The 25,200-nt window shown below is 45.3% G+C and overlaps 1 protein-coding gene across 2 annotated transcripts in view; it reads left to right on the top strand.

The window, feature by feature from the left end:
• DSCAM (DS cell adhesion molecule) overlaps nt 1–25,200 on the top strand; it is a 718,005-nt gene that overhangs the window by 679,361 nt on the left and 13,444 nt on the right. For both annotated transcript variants that reach the window (XM_087861321.1, XM_087861322.1), the window contains exons 28-32: nt 1,355–1,385; nt 8,930–9,045; nt 12,386–12,535; nt 21,073–21,270; nt 22,596–22,898. In XM_087861321.1, the coding sequence (XP_087717447.1) occupies nt 1,355–1,385; nt 8,930–9,045; nt 12,386–12,535; nt 21,073–21,270; nt 22,596–22,898 (798 nt within the window). The remainder of the gene's footprint in view (nt 1–1,354; nt 1,386–8,929; nt 9,046–12,385; nt 12,536–21,072; nt 21,271–22,595; nt 22,899–25,200) is intronic.

The raw sequence follows: 25,200 nt of genomic DNA, 5'->3' as shown, positions 1-25,200 counted from the left end.
TTCCAATCGTGAGCTGAAGTACAGCGCGTACTTCTTAAATTTCCCCCTCTTTTTTAGACTGTTGAGCTAGCCACTGCTTGGCTGTTACATAGAGCTAATTAATCCCACGCTTTTGGCATGATATATATATATTTACTTTGCAAGTGTTAAATCATTCAGGAAGAGAAGAAACTCATATCTGCTTGGTCTTTGCAGAGAAAGACATGGACTAGGAAGTTAAATGCTGGTTTGCTTTCTTTGCTTCACCATATGGGTGGCGTAGAAGGGAGCTGTTTCGTTTCCCAGACTGAACCCATCTGTGCACAAAAGCAGGGCCCCATTATGAGGTTATCCGTGGGAGCTGGCATGGCTGACTTGAAAAACTGAGCTTTGCTTCACAGGGACAGCGGCCCATGGGTGGTGACCCCCGTGACTGCCCGCGCCCCTCAGGAATCCCGTGCTGCTCTGACATGACAGTGATTGCACTTACATGTCATTGGCATTTCTCCACTATAGAGCCAGTCACACAGCTGAATCCATTTCCAGAGAGTTCTGTTCATTGAATACTACATTTAACATCAAGACTTTTTAAAAAGCAATGGGGAGAGAAAAAAGCAAGAAGAGAAAAAAGCTTTTGTAGTCTAAGAAAGGAAACATTCATTTTTTTTTTTTGCCAGGACAAAATGTGTAAAAAGAAAAATTATATTTTAAGGGAGAATTTCAAAGCAATGCCACCAAAACTGTAGAATTTTTTTCTACATCATTTTTAGACAGAATTTCTTTTGTCAGGGGTGGTAACCAAGTCTTAGTAAACAATGTCCTCAGAGACAGAAAATAAAGAAAATTTTTACTTTGGAATTTGAAATAAGTGTCTGAGTTTCTAGACACAGTGAAATGCCATTTATACAATTCTTTGATCAACTTAAGCCACTCTTGGCTCTATAATAACGCCTTCTTAAAGCGATCTATACTGTCATACGTGTTTAAATTTTGATATTTCGGTAACAAGAGTAGAATGTACTACATAAATAAAGTACTTTCAAAATGCTAATTTTCTGACTACTGAAAATAAAATCGGGTTTTCAAAACTTTGCAAATAAATACACTGTAAGAAAACTTTAGCAGGTGTTGGAGAATTTTTATGGTCCCAGAGTATTATGCTTTATTTTTTGAAATATATACACATATATTTCAAAAACATATAAATACATTCTCTCATGTAGAAGAAATAAGGTTATTAGTAGTGATATATGGATTTACAGTTACTTTTTAAAGTGGCGATTGTCATCTGACTCTGTAGAGTATTTGTCATGAATGCCTAAGTGAATGTTAATGAGTTGTTTATCATGTACTAATGTTAACTTTCTTTCCTCAGATGCAAAGAGTTTAGCTGAAATGCTCATGAGGTAAGAACAAAACCTACCATCTCATATCGTGTTTAAAAGAATAATTTCCAACTTGGCTTAATGGGTTTTTTTTTAATTTATTTTATTTTATTTTTTATTTTATTTTTTATAATAATTTTATTATATTATGTTTTTTTTTAAATAATTGTCTGAAATTGAGACAAAATTTTATTTTTGACATATAAAGTCCATTTTGTGTATCAAATATGCATGTTATGCCTGAGAGGAGCTTCAGATACCAAGTAACCTGCTTTCATACATGCCGTAGGTAGTTTTCTTGTTGACCAGACTCACCCAGTGGACTGTTTCTCATTGAGCTGGGAGTTAAAAGGCACATTATAAGGAAGTAGCTTTGGTTTTGTTTCCACCCAAATATACCACCTTTGAGGTTGAGCCGCCTCCTTTAACAGTTAGTCAAGTGAAAAGAAAACCAAAAAAGGCTTTGGGTGTTACATACAACTAATGAATCAGAGAACACTACACCAAAAACTAATGATGTACTATACGTTGGCTAATTGAATTTAAATTAAAAAAAAAAAAAACAAAGGAAATAACGTTGTGCACTGTGCTCTCCTAAGGAGATCAAGAAAGACCCTCCTTGCCCTCAGCTCCCCGGGCACCTTGAGCACCCCTTCACTGGTGCACTCACCACCTTCTGCTGCAAATATCTATCCTCTGTCTGGTCTTGGCGGTCATAGCCTGCTATGTCATCCTCATGTGAGAAATGCCAGCTGACGAATGACTAGCGGTCGTTGAATAAGTAAGTGAATTTTCACGGCTGTAGGAGACACCCCAGTATTTGCATTTAAGACTTTGATATTGTAATGATTAAACCAAAAGTGAAAAAGGATTATCAGAGTCTGGAAATCAGATAAGAAAAATGTTGGGGACCCTGACGGTGCTGCCATTTTAGGGTGTTTACTGTAGGAGAAAAAGAGGATGGGGTATGGGGTCTCTCCTACTCCCCACCCCACCACAGTTGGATTTAACTTCCTTCCCCATCTTTGCATAAAAAATTGGCACTTTTTTATTACTCACAAAGAGTCCATAGCCCATATTACCAGTATCTTTGAAGACCTAAGGCAGAGGTCAACTGCCATTGGCCCATGGATTACATTTTCCACAGACATCTTTGTTTGGCCAGACTGTGTTTTAAAACTATGTGCATTGTAGGTAAAGGATATGGAAGACTCAGGATTACTCTGAAATATTTGGAGTGAGCAATTAAAGAAACATAAGTGCCATTTGCTAAGATTAGGAATTAGGAAGATAGATGCAGGGTACTTTTTTTTTTTTTTTTTTTTTTTTTTTTTTTTTTTTTTGGTTGGACAGGGAAGGGGAAAATTGATGGGAATGAAAAGACTCATAGGGGTCATGTTGAATTTGGGATGCTTTCCAAGTGTCCAATGAACGTGTCAAATAGATAGCTGGTAGCAGGAATCTAGAGCTCAGAGCAGAACTCAGAAATGCAAATGGCCTGTAAAATGTATCTTTTAATGGGTCTTTGACCACATCCTTCTAGATCAAACTTGCATGAGAAGAATATGAAAATCTATATGAAATGCCTTGAGTCCATGCTCTAATGCAAGTCTGTACTTGTTTGCTAAGCAAGTATTGGGACATTTTTGTGGTCACACAGAAGGCATCCAGACACACGTGCACCTGTGCAGAGCAAATCTGACAAGACACCTGGCAAACAAAACAAGCCAGAGTCATTCAATTTATAGTAACTTATCTACCAAATAAAATTAACTTTCTAATGTAGACTTAAAAATATAAATTTGTTGATGACATTTAGAAATCAAGAGATTTCTTTCTTCTTTCTTTTTTTTATTATGTTCAGTTAGCTAACATACAGCACATCATTAGTTTTTGATGAAGTGTTCAGTGATTCATTAGTTGCGTCTAACACCCAGTGCGCATCACGTCACTTGCCCTCCTAAGAGATTTCACATAAAATTGGGGCTTTCTGACTTCTCTTGAAAATGCTCCGGCCAATCTGGGCACAGCCTAGAGATAATGGCTGTCTGGAGCTCCGTCAAGTGCTCCCCGTAGACTGGGCATGCCTCTTGCCCTGTATAACAGGTCACCATTGCCATCTCCACCCCAGTCTACCTCACCAGTTTGCATCCCAGCCTAAGTCCTGCAGTCCTTCCCGAGACCTCCCGGCCACTTGCTGCAGCCACTGTTCAACCAGAGATCGTGTCTCTGTCCAAAGCCCGTGACACTGGAATCTCTGTTTTCTGACATGTTCAACATTTGTTTGGTTAGGACGTGTTGGTATTAGCTTCTCTGATATCCTAAAATGCATCCCTCCCCCTTCTTATTAGCCCCAAACGAGACGTCAGAAACATCTTCTTCTTTAATAGGTCAGTCACTGTGGTTGAAAGACCACCAGTTGAGCAAAGCAGGAATTTATAGTTAACTGTTGCCAACAGGAAATTAGGAACATTCAAGCTGGTAATTACACCCACTTAAGGTAGTGAAGGTGGTTTTCCTCCAGAGGGTACAGTGATTGAAAAGGAAGAGAATTTCCAAGCTTCTCAAATAGGTGGATTTTTATGGGATTAATTTTGAAGTAAATGCAATGCTTTTAATCATGAAGGCCAGTTCCATCTGAGTTTGGCAGGTTGATGGGGCCAAGCAACAAAAGACCCTGTCACCTACCTGGAACTTGAGGGCCAACCGTATTTCTAATGTGGTCTGGAATATCTAGGCAAGTCATATCTGTTGGTATAGAGAAGACTACAGAACAGCTATTGCTGACCGTCGCTGCTGCTTGTGTGGGAGGTCGGGGACTTAGCGGGCTGGTGCAGTGAGAACATAGACCTGCAAGCCTACGTTGTCGGCCTCGTGTTGCCACCTGTTGGTTCTGTGATCTTGGGCAAGTCATTTTCCCCTGTATGCCCTACTTTCCTCATCTAAAAATAACAATTTGCGGTTGTTCCTAGCTTTATCATTCTGTGATCTGGGTGAAGGTAACATATATTCCAACCATGGTCCACAAAAAATGTATCTGCTTACTTTAGTGGGATTAGCTGTCTGAGGGCCAGGAAGGCAGATGCTACTGTAGGACCAACACAGATAAGCTGGTGCCAGGGTATCCCCCACACGGTGTCATCCCCCATTTCCCATCACTGGGCTTCGTGCTTCTGCACACTCCTCTGTTTCACCCAAGCAAATCACCCCCCCCAGAGAGAGAGAAGAGAGACTTCACCCACCATGCCCGGATAGAAAGGATTTTCCTTTTTTATGATTATGTGAAAATAATTTAAAGAAAAATGCCAGCCTTCTAAGAGGTAAGACCAGCCTGCTCTGAGGCATTAGCCAATATGTGGTTAATATCCACAGACCGAAGACCGGTATTATTAAGAGCTGGTTCTAAGTGGAAGAGGGTGAAGGGGTCAAACTGAGAATTTAAATAAGTTTAGCTTTTTTGATGTTCATACTTTTAGACACGTGGTAAAAAAATAAATAAAAAACCACTGAACTATTATAATGAGCTCCTGATAACCCTATAGTTATTCTAAATTTATGGAATACTTCATATCATATTTGGGAAGGTGGGTGATGTGCAGACTTTTTCATTAGTTTCCCCCCCACACACACAAAGCTTAAGGAAATATTAAGACTTTAAAGAGTTTTAACAACTGCAAGTAATTTATTGGCTAAGCTGGGAAATACCATCCTCCATGAACGGGGTCAGACAACCAGACGGCAAATAGATGGTGGAAGATTGTATTTCAATAATAACTAATCATATTTAGCATGACCCCATATCATAAAAAAGGTGCAATTTTGTCTCTACAGTGAAAACATTCAGAATCTTTTCACAAATGAGGTTTCCTCAAATCAGTTTTTTTTTTTGAAGTTTTGCTGCTGTTTTAATGACCAATTGTTATAATTTTAGGGAATCAGCCTTCCTAGAACCATAGATTCTAGAATATGCAGCCACATTACGAAAGTTAGCGCCTTAAAATGAGAAGACTATTACTGCCTCTGGGCCATGTCACTCGCTCCTACTGTACCCCCCCAAACAACATGATTTATTCAACAAGCTTCGACAAATATTGATTGAGCACCTACTCTGGCCAAATGCTGCTCTAAGTTCCAGGGATATATAGGGGACAGAACGGAAGGAACTACCCCTTACAGAGCTCATATTCCACTGGAAGAGACAGATCACAAACAAGAGAAGTCAATGAAACGTATGCCCAAGAGCATTCAGTGCCAAGGAAACAAAATTCAACAGAGGATGGGGAGGGGAGGCATCAGGGGTGTCCAGAGCTGGACCAGCCTGGCTCCATTGAAACGACAGCACCTGCGTCGAGCCCTGAAGCCAGGGAGGGAGCCAGCCACAGGGCCCCTGGGATGGGGGGAGGGGACGCTTCTTCTAAGCGAAGGGAACAGCCATGCAAAGGGAGAGAGGAACAATCAGCTCCTGAGTCTCAAGGTTTGTTGGGCCATGTTCTTGCCTTCCCGCTGCAGTGCCTGACGGTGTGCATCCCCAAGGAGGAGGGGAAATTTACTTCCAGCTTTGATTGTCTCTGTTTACGAGGGTCAGTCGTACTGTAAGTCCTCGTGCCCGCCGCAGAGGGGCACAGTAGCTGTTTAGCGTGCTTCCTGTGTCGGTCTGACAGTGGACCCCTTGTTGTTAAGCATAGTCTGCACTCGGGTTCATAGTGTTTTGTAGACCGGCCGCTGACTGCCTCATAACTATTCATGATGTGCAGAAGGAACTAGCTCACATTTCTATTTTCGGTGCAAGGACAAGCTCAAGTCCCTAGTGGAGTTTCTAAACAGACCTTTCGGATACTCACAGAGGAGTAGTTCCCCATCTGTTTTTGTGGAAATAGAGCTTGTCTAAACTGCAGCCCCCAAGTCACCCACATGTGCTTCATTTTATACAAGAGTTTGAATCTTTGCTTTAAGACGCACACACACACACACAAAGGGAAAGCGAAGCTGAGTAAATAATTTCAAAAAGTATATAGACCATGTGAAAAATTCAGGCCAAACGTTTGAATTTGGGCTCTGCGTAATTAGCATGATCTCGCTCCCTAACCCAGTTACTCGGCTGCCGAGCAAGGAATCTGGTTCAACATCAAGTCCTAAGTAGGAACGATTCACCTTCCGGAAGCTGTTGTTTCTGTAGGCTGTTTCGTTTATACTGAAATGACGGAAGGACCGTTACAAAGTATTCAGAATATTAACACAGACTTCGACATGCAAATGTCTACCGGGGTTCTTAGAGTGAACTTGACCTTCAGAATATCAACATTCCTTCAGCGACAGGGTTCAAGGGTAGAGGAATCCTCATCCAAAGAAAGGACCTGGGACTCTAGGGGAATGCTTAGTTGGGAAGAAAAACATTGAGGATGTAGTATGGATACCCTCTTTATTGTTCTCTACTAAAGTAACTAACACAGAGGTAATTCATCACGTGAAGTAGGCTCCAGAAATCTTTCTCAAAGTAGATTTTGGCAATTTTTGAGCTGGATTTATGAGTTTCTTTTTTTTTAATTTTTTTTTATTATATTATGTTAGTCACCATACAGTACATCCCTGGTTTCTGATGTAAAGTTCGATGATTCATTAGTTGCGTATAACACCCAGTGCACCATGCAATACGTGCCCTCCTTACTACCCATCACCGGTCTATCCCATTCCCCCACCCCCCTCCCCTCTGAAGCCCTCAGTTTGTTTCTCAGAGTCCATAGTCTCTCATGCTTCAGTCCCCCTTCTGATTACCCCCCCTTTCTTTATCCCTTTCATCCCCTACCGATCTTCCTAGTTCTTATGTTCCATAGATGAGAGAAATCATATGATAATTGTCTTTCTCTTCTTGGCTTATTTCACTTAGCATTATCTCCTCCAGTGCTGTCCATGTTGCAGCAAATGTTGAGAACTCGTTCTTTCTGATAGCTGACTAATATGTATGCCATAGTTCATCACGTTGATGAATTATTCTGAATGATCGTTGCTCCTTAGAAGTTGTTTGGTTGTTTTTTTTTTTTTTTTTAAGATTTTATTTATTTGACAGAGACAGCCAGCGAGAGAGGGAACACAAGCAGGGGGAGTGGGAAAGGAAGAAGCAGGCTTCCAGCGGAAGAGCCTGACGAGGGGCTCGATCCCAGAACTCTGGGATCACGCCCTGAGCCGAAGGCAGACGCTTAACCACTGCACCACCCAGGCGCCCCTGTTTGGGGTTTTTTTAAGATTTTATTTATTTATTTACTTGACAGAGAGAGAGAGAGACAGCCAGCGAGAGAGGGAACACAAGCAGGGGGAGCGGGAGAGGAAGAAGCAGACTTCCAGAGGAGGAGCCTGATGCGGGGCTCGATCCCATAACACCGGGATCACGCCCTGAGCCGAAGGCAGACATTTAACGACTGAGCCACCCAGGCGCCCCTAGAAGTTGTTTTAATATACAGGTGACCCTTGAACAATGCAGGCATTAAGGGCCCTGACCCCCACATACAGTCGAAAATCCACGTATAACTTTTGATTTCCCCAAAACTTAAGTGCTAGTAGCTCACTGTTGACCAGAAGCCTGACCCATAACCTAAACAGTCAATTAACACATATTTCCATATTATATGCATTATATACTGCATTCTTACAATTAAACAAGCTAGAGAAAAGAAAATGTTATTAAGAAAATCATAAGGAAGAGAAAATATTACAGTACCATACTGTATTTATCAAGAAAATCCACATGTAAGTGGACCCACGCCGTTCAAACCCGTGCTGTCCAAGGGTTGACTGTACATTATTATGAAATCTTCTCAAACCTTATAACTCTATAAAGACTGCTCTATCACTCCTGTCATGTAGATTTCTAATTCGAGCCTTTGACTTTTTTTGTGTTTCTGTGAAACACGCAGATTATTTTTTTTTCTGTAAGCTGTAACGGAATTTGATGATCCCATGCCGTTTTACCACCTATTTTCATTTCCTCCTAAAAGACAGCTCGCTCTAAGAGTAATTTTCTGGTACACAAATTCTTACAGTAGTTGGGTTTTGTTTTTAATTCTAAAATGTGGTATCAGTTAGGATAAACGAGTGTCAGGGAAGTTGACAAGGTTTATGACTTGTTATTGGACACAAATGAAATGACACAGCTATAAATACAGACCCATTAGTAGGAACCCCACCCAACGGCAGCCAGCGCACACGCCTCCTCCCTTGCCATCACTGGAATACCTCACGCCTGACAAAAGTGTTGTTGGTTTAACGATCCTTTTTTTTTTTGTTTTACTTAATGTTACACAAGAAAGGGGAAATTCCAAAGGTTCTGTCAGTATGGAATCAATCTCTATTAACAGTTTTCATTCTCTGAACCTCGCAACTGACTGCTGAAACTTAGTAAATATCATTTTTTTTCCTTCTCCTTTTCCTTCCTTGCTTTTTTTCCCCCTTCCCACCTCTCCACAAGGCGTTCACATAATTTGATACTACACCCGGTTGACGTGCAAGCACCTGTCGTCATCATGTAAGTCTGAACTGTGCGTGTTCATGCAGCCTCTCTATTGTATCCCCAGTAAGAATACCCGGACTTCGGATACCTTGAGCAAGCAACAACAGACCTTGAGAATGCACATTGACATACCCAGGGCTCAGCTTTTGATTGAAGAGAGAGACACAATGGAGACCATCGGTAAGGTGCCCTCTTCATGGCTTCTCACAAGGTAGCTGCTACAGCCATGCCCTCTCAGCCCAAACCCCAGTAGCTAGGGGAACGTCTTGAGTGCTCCACGAGCAAAGGTAGAAGGGAGATCATTGTTATTGAGGAGAATAATAAATACCGACAAATGCAGGGTGGGGGGTGGGGGGAATGAACTTATACATACCTCAGAGGTCACCTGAGACAGCAGTTCCCCAACTTTGATCAGTGCTGGATCTTTCCTGGAGAGACTATAGGTGCTTCTCCCAAGAACAAACGCCTGTAATCAAATAAACCTAGAAGGACCACACACTAAAACCCCAACTTGGAAATCCACTCAGTGCCTTCTTCAGCTCCAATAAGGCCTTCATTAAAAAAAACATTTCAACTCTACTTAGCATTTAACAAACAAGGGTCTTTGCACGAGCTGCCTTTTCCCCACCCCTCAGCACCCCGCAGACATCCTGGAATGGGTTCCTTGGCAGTGCTTTGGGAAACACCCCGATCCATGTTTCACCTGGAGAACTTCTGCGGCTGGTTCACCCAGAACCCCGCTGTCTTGACTCCTTCCAGCCCTTTCCATTCGAAATCTGCCGTTCCACACTGCCTCCTGATACAGGTCTGTTTATTCCAGAACCAGAGACGTTGTATTTCCATTGCAATAATGATCAGAAGAGTAGGTAACATTTACTGAGGGCTCTCTAGTGTCTCCTGCTCTTATAAGCACTTTATGTGCATCATTTCGTTTAACCCACCCAATCAACGTAGGAAAAAATACTGCTTTGTAACTGGAGCATCGAGAAGTCACATAGCTTGCAGGCCACATAGACTAGAGCAGAACCAAGACAGCCCCCAGCCCCCACAGCTGCCAGCTTAGCCCTCCTGTGACTGTCACCACCTGCTTCCGTTATCAACAAGCTACTGTGCAGAAGCCCTCACCTTAGAAATATCACTCAGTTTCCCAGTATCCATGGAAACAGACCCTGAGGCAGGTTGCCCAGTCTGGCCCTTTGCAAACTTCACTCTGTGTTTTTTCTGGAAGGTGTTTGCTGGCACTTGGTCCCAGGGCAACCCTATCCTGTGGTTTGGCTAAAACTACCCCACTCTTGGCACCTATGCTAGAAACCTCCTGCCAGAAGAACAGTGGTAAATGGCCAGATTGGCAGAACGTCGCCATTGCTCCTTGCCTCGCCCTGCATGATTATGTTCCTAATAGAACAACAGAGACATCTTGACTTAAAGGCTCCTAAATCCTCAGGCCTGGGCTGCACGTGCTGGCTTTACATTTGACCCAGGCATCATAACACTTGGAGAAGTTTGGTCAAGCCCAGGGTGGCCCTCAATCAACCAAATTCAAATCCTACCTGTGTTGTCTGAGTGCTCACTACTCATCCTAAAATACACAAGATTTTATCTGTGTTCCCATCAGGACAAAGTACCGTGCTTTACTCGTGATCATCTTTACCTTTCAGGAGTATAGCTGGAATCCCTTTTAATGAACTCAGTGGGTTGGGCATGAGAACCAAACTTTCCTTTGAAACATCAGTTCAAAAATCAAAATATAATTCCTTTGACCTTATAATATAGTGATAACATTCGGTAAGTGTTCCTCCTCACCCTTATTAATCATTGTCCCCGCTGTAGTTAAAATAGGTAGTCACTGCTGGCCTGACAACAGAGGAAGGTCTGCCCGTCGTTCTGTCCGCAGCTGCTGCCCTTTGCTAGACCTGTGTCCTGTTCTTCACAGGCTCGTCCATCACCAAGAGTCGTTTACCTCCTGGTGATGCTTGACAGTTGGCCGATGGCATTTTCTAATGACTGGGAAGTAGAAATGTGATGCTTTTAAAACGCTCTGGGCTCTGACTACAAGAATCCAATAGGAGAGTGCCATTAATTTCCAGCCAGAATGAATGGTTAGCCTCGCACACTGACAGGCACCTGAAGTTTCCCATTAGGAGTTTGTACCCTAGCCCCGCAGATAATCCACAGTGCTCTCCGCAGGGCTGCGTGTCGGAAACCAGCACACGTCAGTATTATTAGTGAAAAACAAACGTAGATGTCGGGCTTCCGATGCCAGGTCCAATTGTAAGAACCTGCTTCTGGAGAAAGACCACCCAGTCTGGGGACCAGGGGAAGGCTGCGGCGTGACCCCCCACGCCGAGCCCCGGCTCCTGCTGCGGTACCATCCCGAGTCACATCCCACGCCGGGATGCCAGCAGACACCTTGGCAGTCTCTCCTCTATTTCCCTGCCAAAAAATTTTATTCTAACTTCAAGAGGCTTTCCTCTCCTGCCAGAGCCTGAGTAATTGGATTTTGTAAGGTTCATTCTGTTCAGAGCCTTTTTTGGGCACAGAAGTCTCACTGTGTTGTTTATGACTTTCACATCACCGTTCCATGTCAAGGCACGCCGCAGCGTGGTCCCACCTGACTGATAAACTCGCATGAACAGCATCCCAGGCTGCAGGGCTTGAAAACAGCTGAATATATCCATATATCCTAGCGGAAGCCTCCCTTGGAGTAAAAAAGCTCTTAAGGAAGTGTGAAACGTATCACAACAAAGTAATGAAAATCTTGAGACAACCAAATAATGACACACAGCTCAACCAACTGCTTCCTTTCCAAGCACTAAAATGCTCCCAATTCATCTGAACCCGCTCCTGCTTCTCTAACCTTCAGATGCCAACTGGGCTTGGAAATCTGACAAGTGAGTCATTTTGAGAAGTCAATTAAAGGATGTTCTAGAGTAATTAAAGCTCAGAAGAGGTGGGAAGGAAAGGAACGTACCTCAGAATCTTTAAAGTAGAGGAATCTATAAACTCTGAAGACCGGCCCTCCTCTTTCCCTCCCCTCCCCCCAACCCCAAACATTGGCCAAGTTCGGCGTAAGGCCCCCTCAAGTGTAGACAGCTGTGGCTGTGTTCTAGTCCTGCAAACAGAGCTGCCTTGCAAGGGCAGCCCCATCCCTGGGTGGTGTCGGCATCCCTGCTGGCAGCTCAGGTGAGCCCCTGCCAAACACAGAATTCCCAAACTCGGTTCAACAGGCCGTGGCAACAACAAGCCTCCCCAAATCAGCGTTTGCTTCGTGAGAAGACCCTCTCTGTGGTCACTCTCTTTCATTCATGCTCTGAAAGCCAAGCCCTAAAGACTACCTTCTGTTTTCAGCATTCTGCAGGGTTCTAACACAGTGCTTGAGATTTTACTGGTTTTTGCTGCTTTAGATGGGGCCGTAATTGCTGTTGTGATGAACAGTAACAAGGATCTGGGGAGAGAAGGCAAGGGAGCCAGGGAAAGGGGGTAAACGTGTCTGGTTTCCTGCGTCCTTGCTGTTCTGCAGACGATCGCTCCACGGTCCTGTTAACGGATGCTGACTTTGGGGAGGCAGCGAAACAGAAGTCCCTGACGGTGACGCACACAGTACACTACCAGTCAGTGTCGCAGGCCACTGGGCCCCTGGTGGACGTTTCGGACGCTCGGCCGGGAACGAGTAAGTGCAAACCGTGTGGGTGTTGTCAACGCCAACAAGACGTTGATGCTCTGTCCCCGTCAAACAGAGGTGGGGCTCGTTGGCCCCATGCCTAAGAAACGAATACGCATGATGGTATCTTTCATTAGGACATTGAGTTTTTACTGTTCGATCTGAGCTGGTATTCAAATTGTGTCAGTTGAAGCCAATCACCCTTGGTAGTGATTTACTATGAAAGTGCTACAAATTTCAGGTCGAGGTAATTTTATTTGGATGACACAGGAAAAGAGGAAGGTAATTAACATTAGTGAGTATCTATTCTGTGCCAGGATTAGGATAAAAAGGTTCTGTCGTGTATGCTACCTGTAAAGCAGCCCTGTGAGGTACCTACTTATAATGGGTGTGAATACATAGGATAGCCTCTATTTTACAGGTTAAAAAAAAAAAAGGATTCTCAGAGAAGTTAGGTAAACAGCCCGAAGTTGTACGGATGATGTGTAGTGAAGCCAAGACTGAGCTGTGGGTCTGTCCGTCCTCGGAGCTTATGCTTTTCTCCCGCACACGCTGTTTGAGAAAAACTGTAGTCGTGGCTAATCCGGGGATTATGCGTGACTTAGTTATTAATATCTGCATCCATCCTATATGGGGATTAATTACTGCAATGAAATTAAATCCCCTAATATGTATCTAGAGCTTATTAATTAGATATTCTCATTCTTTCATAATTGAAATGGTTTCTAAATCTCTTTAAAGACTGAGAAATTGATGTTCCGATTATTATCTTTTTGAAGGCTTTGATGTCTAGCTTTTAAATCTAATCGCTCTGCAAAAATTTACATTCTCAGAGTGTTATCATTAGAAAAATAAATATTACAATGTTAAAAGCCATTTTTCATAAGTTCTGTCTCGAAAGGCATTTGTGAAATGCGCCGAGCATCGAGAAGCAGACCGGTTGATTCCTAATAACATTGTCATTTAAAAACAGTTTCAACTGTAACTGAAATTCATTTGAAAATTTGTCCTCAAGAACCTGCTAAAGAAATCTTTCATTCCCCCTTTTGTCTAACCTCACCCCCTTCCTTCCCTGATGATATTAGCACACACTGAACACCCGAACAGGTCATGAGCAAGAGTTAACTTTGCAGGGGATGTGAGCGAGAGCCTGGCTCTTAGAAACTGCTTCGAGGTCCTTGACGTTCTCTCCAGCTACTGGCTTCCCCATCATCATCCGCCTGGTCCAGGGTCTGGATACTTCAGGACGCTGCACTGACGGGTTTCTGAACCACGGATTGCTATTCAGTGAGGGAAAGACTATAGACCCAGGGGGACTGAAATGGATGGATCCTTGACCTCAGAGTTCCATGCCCAGGCAGCATGGAAGCTGATGGAGACATTAGCAGGAAAATAGGAAAGAGGCGGAGGAAACAGCACAGATGCCCAGGTAGTGGTTCCCGGACTCATGCGCATCAGGATCCCCCAGGATGTCTGTTCAAAACACCCATTCCAGGGCTTCTTCCCCAGAGGTTCTGATCCACTTGGTCCGGGGCGGGGCCCAGGAATCCGCATTGTAATGGACATTCTGGGTGATTCTGATACTGATTGTCTGGCTCCCTTGCAGAGAAATACTTCCCCAGTGTTAGATGTGTGTGTTCCTGCCCCTTAGTGCCGTGGGACAGGACCGCTCAAGCTTGCCACACTCACAGCACACGACTTCTGTCTGCCAGGTAAAACGAGCAAGCATTCCCACCTCCCCTTCAGTGTTCGACTGGCAGAGCAATGCGCAGAGGCCGGCCATAAACAGAGGAGAGGGAACGGTGATACCAAAGCACTAGGAACTTCCCAACTGCGTGATCACACCCTCACCTGACTAATGGAAACGTTGATTTGATGACATTCAAAAATACCAGCAGAGATGTGAATGTCGGTCACACGCAGACGCTAAAACCAGCAAGAGGCAAGTGAGAGGCCAGAGGCACAGGGGGCAGCATGCCCGCATCTCTCACACCTGTAACACTGGGAGCATAGCAGGGGAACTGCAAGGGTGTGTGCATTCAGACTCAAAAATGTTTACTAAGGTTTTACTTAACATGTGGCCCAGTGATGGGGGTACATTGTAAGATGCAAAAAGACATTCATTTCATCTTAGTGCAGAAATCAGACGCAAACAAAGAACTCAAGCATTTTTCATTTACCTAAAAGAACTAGGGAAAAATAGGAGACAATGACGAAATGGTGAGATGGTGAGCCAGGAGGTGTGGGGGGGACGATGGGAGAGGCTACTTTGGTTGTTAATCTGGGGAGACGGCCATTGAGGAGATAATCTGAGTCATGGCCAGAAGCTGGCCGGGCAGGCAGAGGGAACAGGAGGGAAAAGCTCCTAAGGCTTGTAGGGGCAGAAGCATCCCTGGAATGCAGTGGGCGACAGGGAAAGGGGAAGGGGAGGGGCCAGAGAAAGAGTGGGCCTGGTCACCAGGCCTCCTGGGCCAGCCTCCAGAGTTTGCACCTCATTCTGAGAGTGTGGGGATGCTCGGGGTTCACCGTGATGAGCCCATCCCATTGCAGCAAGCACAGCTTTCAGAACGCTGGTTCCTTCATTTGTGATGGACTTCATCCAACAGGGTTTACAAACATCAGACAGACCTGCTCAAATGCATGATTCAGTCTCTAGTTCCAAAACATTTAAAAAAATAACAAGCAGAGCTATTTCTTTAGCGTCTGCACAACATTATTAGTAAAAGATCTCTGGGATCATTTTTTTCATTAAATATACCTTCCAGAACCACATGAGGAGGGACTAAGAACACTCCATTTTTCATTTAGAAGTGGAAACAGTGGGCATCCGTCCCACTCCCACCACAGATGACCCCCAGCAGAAGCCCGGCTCTCCGCTTGGGTCCTGTGCCCCTGAGTTTGTCACGGTGCCCACGTGGTGCGCCCCTGTCATCTTAGTCCCGTGTGGCTGGTTCTCCCCACTGCAGTCAGGCGCCTTTGCAGAGACGGATTTATGGTCTCTTTCCTCGGCTGCAAACGGCATTATTACTCTGTTCTAATGATGCGAGGACGGGGTCGTCAATGTGGGGGCTCTTCAGTTTTAAGAAGAGCATCTACGATGCGTTGTTTGCACACGATCATGACTGCATCATAGACGTTATGTTTCTAGGCACTTTTATTTTAGTTTTCCAGACTTGCAACAAAAATTCAGTATGAGAATGGGAGAAATCCCAACAACTGGCTGTTTAGCTCTTCAAGCAGAGGACAGAGATCCCTTGGCTTGGTCTGCGGCTCTGTGTGCCTCCCTGTCTCTCCTGTGGGTTAGGGTACAGGAGAAAGTGGGGCATCTGTGGGTGTCTGTGTCTGTGTCCCCCACCCCCCAGCTCCAGCTGCAGGATCTGACACACAGCAGGCGCTCAGTAAACATACTTAAACATCAATCCACTGTCAAGTTCTGAAGTCAGAGTAAAGGGGGTGGAAAAGAAAGGATGTTTAAGAGTCCATTTGGCCCGTCTCTTTGTTCCACATTTCCTAGGGCATCTAATGGGCTGGGGTCCGGATGCCAGCCGGTTGGAGGTTTGCAAGTATGTACACAGTCTCTCCAGCACACGCTCTGGAGACTTACCAACGAGACCATCACAGGAGAACTCGAATCAACCTTCTTGCACACGAACTGTGCAACGGTACAAAGACACAGGAAGTGAAACGTGTTAGACCTGACCCGGGTTTTGGGATGACAGAGTCATCCCTTCGTCAGCATCCACCCATCTGGGCCAAGAGCATGTACAAGCACCCTTGATGCAGAGAGAGCTAAAGTGGGAATGAACAGGCCGCACGCCTGTCCTTATCCGCTCTACCCTTCAGCTCCTTTCTGCAGCATGGGAGAGCTCCAGCATCTGGTCTTGACTTATTTTTTAAAGATTTTATTTATTTATTTGAGAGAGAGAGAGAGATCACGAGCAGAGGGAGCGGGAAAGGGAGAAGAAGACTGCCCATTGAACAGGGTGCCCGATGCGGGGCTTGAACCCAGGTCCCTGAGATCACGACCTGAGCCAAAGGCAGATGCTTAACTGACTGAGCCACTGAATTGCCTCTGGTCTTGATTTTTTAATGAGGTTTTTTTTTTTCTTTTTTTTCTGCCAAACCCTCTCTAAACTGAGTTTCTAGCCTTCCTGATCAACCCACCAAATCTTCCCCCACCCTCTTCCCAATAAGCAGGATGTGCTCCAACCCTTGCCAAGTATTTGTCACTCAGGAGTCACAGGTCAGCACCCCGTGTGTCACAACAGTCCTATGGGTAGGTGAGGGATAACCCCCCTCTCCCAGATGAGGGAAGTGGGCACGTCTGCTGAGCTCACCGCCAGCAGATAGTGAAACCGGGTCAGAGGCAGGCACCTAGCTCGACCGCTCCATGTTGTCGCTAAGTGAAGATGATACTCCTTAGGGGACGTCCAGGGGCTGAGTAGACTTACACATAGAAATAAGAAGCGTTCACAGCACGGATTGACTCTTTTTTGTTGAGACTCTGAAAACCAATGGACGCTCCATCGCGCAGAATTGTACCCGATGTCATACTGCAGGAGAATACATGATGGAGGCGGGGAGCGTCCCGTGTGTGATGAGCCCTTGGTAAATATTTGTTCGTTGCGTGATGGGAATGTTCAGGCCCCACAGCGTCATCACCACGTGCAGCGGAGGCCACAGCACCGACGAGATGGGACAGCGAATGCCAGAGAACAAAAACAGATTAATACCCAGACCACAGTACACGTGACATGTTTTATAACCCTATGAGCCACCAAATCCTCTCTTATCCTGAATTCAGGATGATTAAAATAATGTGATTCAGTGGGCAGAAAAGCTTGATTCAGGCTCAGACCCGGTCTTGAAAGGCCAAGCGTTACTTGTGTCACTTACCTTCTCATTGGTTAGCTGTTTAGCAAGCGTGATGGCTCATCACTAAGTTGTATTTATATTAGCATGGTGGGAGCCAAATAAAACGCTTTCCATGCAGGGGCAGTAACTCTCAACATTTACTTCCTTAGTAGATTACCGCGTAAGGCCTACAAAGGAGGATACCGAGTAGTTTCCAAGTCAGATTTTTATTTTAGCTGGTATCTCAGGAGCTATCATACCGAAGAGTTCAGCTCAGGTACAAAACAGCTCCCAAAACCTGATTATTAAAAAAAAAAAAAAAAAAAAAAGTGTCCACCACCCCAATATTCTACCTACTGAGATAATTTCGCCTCTAGGGTGCTTGCTTAGAGCAGAACAGAATTGCAGCCTGTGGTTCAGGGAAAGTAATATCATGACCTATATTTCCAACGTTATCAGGCCACTGGTAAAACTGTCCTCATCTAGGAAAAAAAAGGATAATGAACAAAATTAACTTGAAAAGAGTTCTGGCTTTGAATAGAGGCTGACATGTACAATGTGACCGTGGAATTTTCCACACAGGGCGATCTCAGTGAGAAAGGGGCTACAGTCCTGCCCCACTATGGGTGGGCAGGTCAGTGGGAGGAAACACAGGGGAGGGTTTAGGGGTTTGAGAAAATAGTGTCCTTGAAGTGGGAAGATCAAACGTATACCCACCCCCACCCCACCCCCACCACCCAAGCATCCATGCCAGGAGTAAATCTGATCCACAGCTGTAGTTGCAAGAAACATAAAGAAGAATAAAAAATGAGAACCTTTAAAAAACTTTTTTTAAAAATAAGAATCCTCAAATCTTATGTAAGGGACAGGGTAATTTTTTGGAAAAGATTCATTAGCATTTAAATAACAAGCTCCGTTTATTGAAGCTCTACTTAGGAAGTCCATCGTACCTGGAAGATAGTTAGCCTCCTACCCGTGAGAATATTTTTCTATCTCTTTGAGGACCTCTTTCCTAGCATTTCAGTGGAGAAACACAATTATGATTCATACCTTGCTGTCCAGAGAGCTTGGCTCTCGAGCATAACACATTAACATTCTAATCAAGGCAAAAAAAATATATCTTCCAATAAAGTCTTCTGCAGAATTTTGCAAGTAAGGGATGAAATGTGTCTTAAAATCAATGCCCCAAAGAATATGCACCAAGATGAAGCATTTTGATGACCCAGGAAATCTTAAAATATATCGATTTGGCTGCACCTTCATGCTTCTCTCCAGTGCTGTAGAATGACGGATTAGGTTCAAAGTCCAATATCTAGAATTTGCAGAGGAAAATCCTCCATTTAAAAAGAAAGTTGTTTCACCACTTTCAAGTGTCTGCCTCCCATGATCCAACATGGCATTACTAAGGAGCCAGTGTCATGGGGACACTGTATTAGATACTTACATGTCCAGGGTGGGGACATGTGTGGTCAAGTGCTGGCAATCTCTGAATCAATCCATGGCGTCTTGGGCTCCCTTTTTACCACTTGATAGCTGTGTCACTTCTCTCTGAGCTTCCATTGCCTCATCCATAAAGTGACCCTGGGCTGTGTGTGTTCATCCAGGGGACTATGTGTACTGGAGATTTCCGTAGCTCTGTGAATGGACCCAAGGATGAACACCCTTACCCCTGCCCTAGAGAGACTTCCAGGCCCACGAAAGCACATTAGTAAGTCACTGTCACAATGCCAAGGGTTGGCCCTCTCAGTGTTGATCTTTTGATCCTGCTTCATTAGTGCTAAGCAATACATATCGACTGCAGTGTTGAGAGGTGGCCAGGCCGTTTTGAAATACAACTGCATAAAATTCCTTTTTGAGAAGCAGAAAATTCAATGGTGGAAAAGGCCCCATTTAGGACCTTATGTGGCCCTTAGGTTGGAGCCCAAGAAAAATCACTCCAGGTCACTGAGCCTTTCCCCTCTTCCACAAAGTTGCAGAAAAGACAGTGCTGGGGTCCACTCCGGTGTCCAGTCAAAGAGCTGAACTAACAACTCTGCTCACCGCGTTGACCTGCTGCCTTTGCTTCCAGATTTAGAGAAAATGAAACGCATCTGGAACTGGCCTTTATACATGTAAATCTCTGTTTTTGAGGACAGCAGACATAAAATCTGGACACCAATTAACCGTGTGCTCCACATCGAATGACCCATGTCTTTGACAAAGTTCGAACAATTCCACTGAAAAGATATGTTACCATATGCAAAGGCCTAAGAGAACATTCAGACAAAAGGGTATATCATCCTTCTGGTCAGGAACTTGCAATTTACTTGATGAGTAAAACAGTCCTACTCGAGGCAACGAGTAAATACAAAACCACAATAACACGATATTGTTTCCTAGAGCTGCCGTAACAACATACCACAAACTGGGGTGGCTGAAAAGAACAGAAATTAATTGTCTCACCGTTCTGGGGCTCACAAGTCCAAATGCAAAATGTCAGCAGGGTCACACTCTTTCTGAAACCTGTAGAGAAGGGTCCTTCTTACCTGTGCCTAGTTTCTGGTGGTGGTTGTGGACAATCATTGATATTCCTTGGCTTATAGCCGAAGCACCTCAGTCTCTGCCTCCATTGTTCCATGGCCGTCTACCCTCTGCGTGTCTGTCTCCTGTTCTTAGAAGGACACCAGTGACGTTAAATTGAAGGCCACCCTACTCCAGGCTGACTTTATCATAACTAGTGACATCTGCCATGACCCTATTTCCAAATAAGGTCACATTCTAAGGTACTACGGGTTAGGATGTGGACATATCTTTTGAGGGGGACATGATTCAACCCATAACAACCCCTTAAGGTAGGAGAACTATAAAAAAGAGGCCATTTAGAGCATAGTTGGCCAAGCATGGAAGATGGTGGTTATTCTCTGGAAGTTTAGGTGATGTGTGTTGAGGCACAAAAACATTAAGGGCCAAGAGCAAGGTTTGAGTCCATAACTCCTGAGTCCAAATCTCATGTCCTCTCCCCCACAGAACTTTTTAAAATGCTTACATGGGGGGACGCCTGGGTAGCGTAGTCGTTAGGCATCTGCCTTCGGCTCAGGGTGTGATCCCAGTGTTCCAGGATCGAGTCCCACATTGGGCTCCTCTGCTGGGAGCCTGCTTCTTCCTCTCCTACTCCCCCTGCTTGTGTTCCCTCTCTTGCTGGCTGTCTATCTCTGTCAAATAAATAAATAAATAATCTTTTTTAAAAATTTAAAAATAAAAATAAATAAATAAATAAATAAAATGCTTACATGGGGCGCCTGGGTGGCTCAGTCGTTAAGCGTCTGCCTTCGGCTCAGGGCTTGATCCCGGAGTTCTGGGATCGAGCCCCACGTCAGGCTCTTCTGCTGGGAGCCTGCTTCTTCCTCTCCCACTCCCCCTGCTTGTGTTCCCTCTCTTACTGACTGTCTCTCTCTGTGTCAGATGAATAAATAAAAAAATCTTAAAAAAATAAAAAATAAAATGCTTACATATCACAACAATGTCTCAGACCATAAGAGAAAGGAAATGAATGCTCTGGACCGGGGCAGTCAGGGAAGGCTTCTTGGAGGCATGAGGCATGAGTCCTGCAGGGGGGTCCTAGGGCTGGGTGGAAAGAACCCCCCTCAACACTTTGATCACGGGACTGTACTCCTAGACACTAAGATGTACATTATTCTTTTGGCTCTTCACAGATCCCACCACCAGGAGAAACGCAAAGGCAGGACCCACAGCAAGAAATCGGTATGCCAGCCAGTGGACCCTCAACAGACCTCACCCCACCATTTCAGCACACACCCTCACCACTGACTGGAGGCTGCCGACGCCCAGGGCTGCGGGATCAATGGACAAGGAGAGTGACAGCTACAGTGTCAGCCCCTCACAAGACACAGGTAGGGGTCTGCACGCCTCCTCCTCAACCCTGGGGATGAGCAGGGCCCACAGGTGGGCTTCAGAGGCTCCTACTTATGCTCCCTCGAGGTCACTTTCAAATTGTTAGGCTGTTTATGTAACAGGTACCAATACAACCATGCAACACTGATGATGCCCAGGGCCCAGTGATTTCTGCAAAGCAGAAGCAAAAAGCATCTGTTTTGCAGGTGTCCTAAATCTCAGACTCATGCTCTCCTCTCCTTTGAGTTCCTACCCCGCTGAGAGAAACACAGATACTTTAAAATTTTCACCCACACGATTGCAATAATTCCTGATTATACTCTGAGGGCACATGACCCACTACCAACTCTGGGTTTAAGAGGCCACGCTTGAAATTTCATGACAAGGTCATAGCACCCTCTATAGGGAACACAGGCTGATCCTTTTGACAATTGAACAGGGGTTGATTATAAGGTAAGTCATCTAGTCTGTGCCATCAACCACCAAGATTTCACTGCGGAGAGAAGACAGGGCCTAAGAATAGCACGGCTTGTCCCACCCCCCACCTTAACTTTTGAAAAGAAATTATATCTAAACCTAATAGCTGTAGGAAATTTTTATACTCATTTTCTTTTGTTCTGGCTGATATACTTTAAAAATAGTGTTCCAAAGGTGGCGTGTTACCCTGTACATTTATTTTTATGGCTGTTATTTCTCTCAGAAGAGTCTCAGAGTTCCACAGAGGTGATTCAAAACTTTTGAGTATGTAAAATAGACTTTCCTCTGACCAAGACGCTCCTCCTTTGGCCCTGGTGGCTTTCTGGGCCCCGTCAAGGGTGGCAGTCCCAAAGGATGAGTCCGAGGGACCAGGGGCCATGCTTCCTGCTGGCCACTATCCTGCAGCATCATAGACCCATTTCCCACCACTGTCACGTCCTTCTTGCCAAGCTGGGGCAGGAGGAGCCAACCTGCAGGGCTCCAAGCATTATGGCAAGTCTCCACAGAACAGACTGATTTACAAGGCGGAGGAAGGGTAGACACCGCTCTCCGCGTACACGAAGTTCCCAGTCATTTTAACGAAACGCAGAATTTTTTAGGCATTGCTGATTGATGGAAGCGTCCCAGGCTGGGACCAATTCGGCTGAAACAAAGGTCCCTGAGCCCCGCTCCCCGAGGCGCACAGAGCGGGCCCCACGCTGACAAAGGCAATTCTGAGTCAGAGACCCCGTTCCCGGGCTGGGTGGCACGAGGACGTGGGCGAGACAGCCACGGGCCACAGAGGGCCACCCGGGGGGCGCCCGAAAGGCGGTAACGGATCCGTCTTGTTCTCTTTCTCACGCGGCAGATCGCGCGCGAAGCAGCATGGTCTCCACAGAAAGTGCCTCCTCCACTTACGAAGAACTGGCCAGGGCCTACGAGCACGCCAAGATGGAAGAGCAACTGAGGCACGCCAAGTTCACCATCACAGAGTGCTTCATATCCGACACCTCCTCGGAGCAGCTGACGGCAGGGACGAACGAGTACACAGACAGTCTGACCTCCAGCACCCCTTCCGAATCGGGGATCTGCAGGTTCACTGCATCTCCCCCCAAACCTCAGGATGGAGGTCGAGTGATGAACATGGCGGTGCCAAAGGCACATCGGCCAGGTGAGCGAAGCGGCGCACAGACCCCTGGGCAGGAGACGCGACTTCCTGCCCCGCGTCCACCGCCATGACAGCCAGCCGGTGCCCGGACTCGGGGCTCTGGGTCCAGGTTGCCGTGTAAGGAACCACCCCAAAGCTTACGGGTTTCCATCAGCGACAGTGACTTACGTTGTTGACAGATCTGAAACGGGGTCAGGGCTTGGTGGGGGCCGCTCATCTCTGCTCCGTGGCCGCTGGGGAGGCTGCCGTAGGCGGCCTGGTGCTGGTCGTGCTCTCCCGGGGTGGGTTTCTCCCCAGGGTGGCTCGGGCTTCTTCGTATCCTGGCAGCTCAGTTCTAAAGCAAGCGTCCCCACAGGCGGACAGTAGAAGTAGCCAATCTCCTAAGGCTGGGCCTGGAAAGTGACACATAGCTTCTGCATATTGTATTGTTCAAGCCATGGAAGAGCCCAACGAGCTCAGACTGGGGAGAGGGAGACCCCATGGCGTGATGAGAGGAGGCTCAAATGCAGGGGGCTTGTGTTTTAGAGCTGCTGTACCGAGGGCTTTCAGAAGGAGAGAGGTCTTGCTGGGGGACCAGTGCTTGGGCCCTGGTTTCATCCAGCTACCCAAAGCGACAGGGACTGGCTGGGGTCTGGCCAGCCACTGTTAGGTCTTTGGCTTGAGCGTGTGAAAGTGGACTGGCTGTGTGGATGGCAGCTCTGAGTTCTAAGGCCTGAAGGGCCTGGCAGCTGATGTGCGTAAGTGAGGAGGATGGGGAGCAGGGAGAAGGGGGATGATGAATGAAAGTTTGAGTTCACAGACTGTCTAGAGGGGAGAGACTCCAGCATGTTCCCGCCAACTCATCCCGAGTGGAAATGGGGGGCCAGGATGAGTGACTTTCTCAAGAGAAGCCAGAAATCTTGTTTTTTTTTCTATGGAAACCCACAGTTTTCAAGTGTTGGGTCAGATAACCGCAAACCATTGTAGAGGGCAAATAAACACATCGAAATACTGAATCCAGCCGTGGCAGCCAGTGGTACTTCTCATGTGAAGAATCACTTCTTCTTCACCGTGAAATAGCTGCCTGTAGACTTTCCTTTGTGGACTGGCCTATCCACTCTTGTTGAATCCAGTTTTCTTTCCCTTTTTTCCCATTTTGTGAACCACTCTACTAGCCCTATTTCAAAAATTTATCTTCGCTTTTAAATTGCTGCAATTCCCTTGGGTTTTATGGCGTATAGCCCAGTTGAAATGAGCCTTATAAATGCATAAAAATATATAAAATAAGAATTGTCTATCCAGCAACTAATCTTCCAAACTGAGTCAAGATTCATGCCAGCCTACAATAAAGAATGATGGCTTCATTTATTTTCATTCTGTCTACCTCCTCAGGGAGAAGATGAGCTGTTATTTGTGGGTGTTTTTATTTCAAGCCTTTCTTGTTGTTGGCATTTATTTGCAAGGCAAATGCAGAAAAACATAGGATAAAAACATAAGCTCTTTGTGGCTGTTAAGACTGAGGGGAAGAAAGATAGGAGAAGAGAAAATGTACCTCTGGGCATGTTGTTTTACCTTGGTGGCCTTCAGTTGCCCCATCTGAAAATGGGCATGACCTTGGTGTAAGACATGTGCAGCATAATTTGGGTAAAGTGGTTAGCAGTTGATGTTTCTGCTGTTGCCTTGTTGACGCTGTTGTTGGGATTCTCATGGTGACTCCGGTGGCTCTCCAGATGAGCTGCTGGCTCCTCTCCTCCCTCCCTCTTTTGTTTATTTCTCTTCAGTGGCCACGGACATCCTGCAAAGCATTCGCCTCATTTGGGTATCACCCAGTTAAGTTTGCCGTGCTTCCATTGGTGGCCATATTCCCTTGCATACAGGAGATCCTGAGTGAAATGATGGTCCTATTTGCTCAAGCTTTGAACTAATTAAAGGCTTGAGTTTCTTTCTGATGTTTTGTTGTTCCTCTTGTCAGATTGATATTTTAAAAAAGTTTGAACTTTTGTTATGACGTTGTTGCCCATATCCATCAGAACAATTGAAAGATCACAACTTGGTGAAGTAGTAGAGTCTTAAAATGCTATTTAGACTAAAATGACTTTATAACTTTAGGTATGAGTCATTTCTTAAATCAACACAAGTCCTAATGTCCACAAACTTTGTTTTGTCCACCCTAGATAACTGTATTATTATTATTATTGAATATTTGATATGCTTTTCGGGAAGCCTTTCTGTTGTCCCTTTATAATGAGACTAAATTCAACACCAGGCACAAAAGCCAAGGTTAGAATGTATTATTCTACTGACTGGAGGTTGCGTCAAAAACATC

This window comes from Ursus americanus, chromosome 4, assembly GCF_024610735.1.
Source record: "Ursus americanus isolate L20-20 chromosome 4, mUrsAme1.1.p, whole genome shotgun sequence".
NCBI lineage: Eukaryota > Metazoa > Chordata > Mammalia > Carnivora > Ursidae > Ursus > Ursus americanus.
This window is presented reverse-complemented; position numbering and strand designations above follow the sequence as displayed.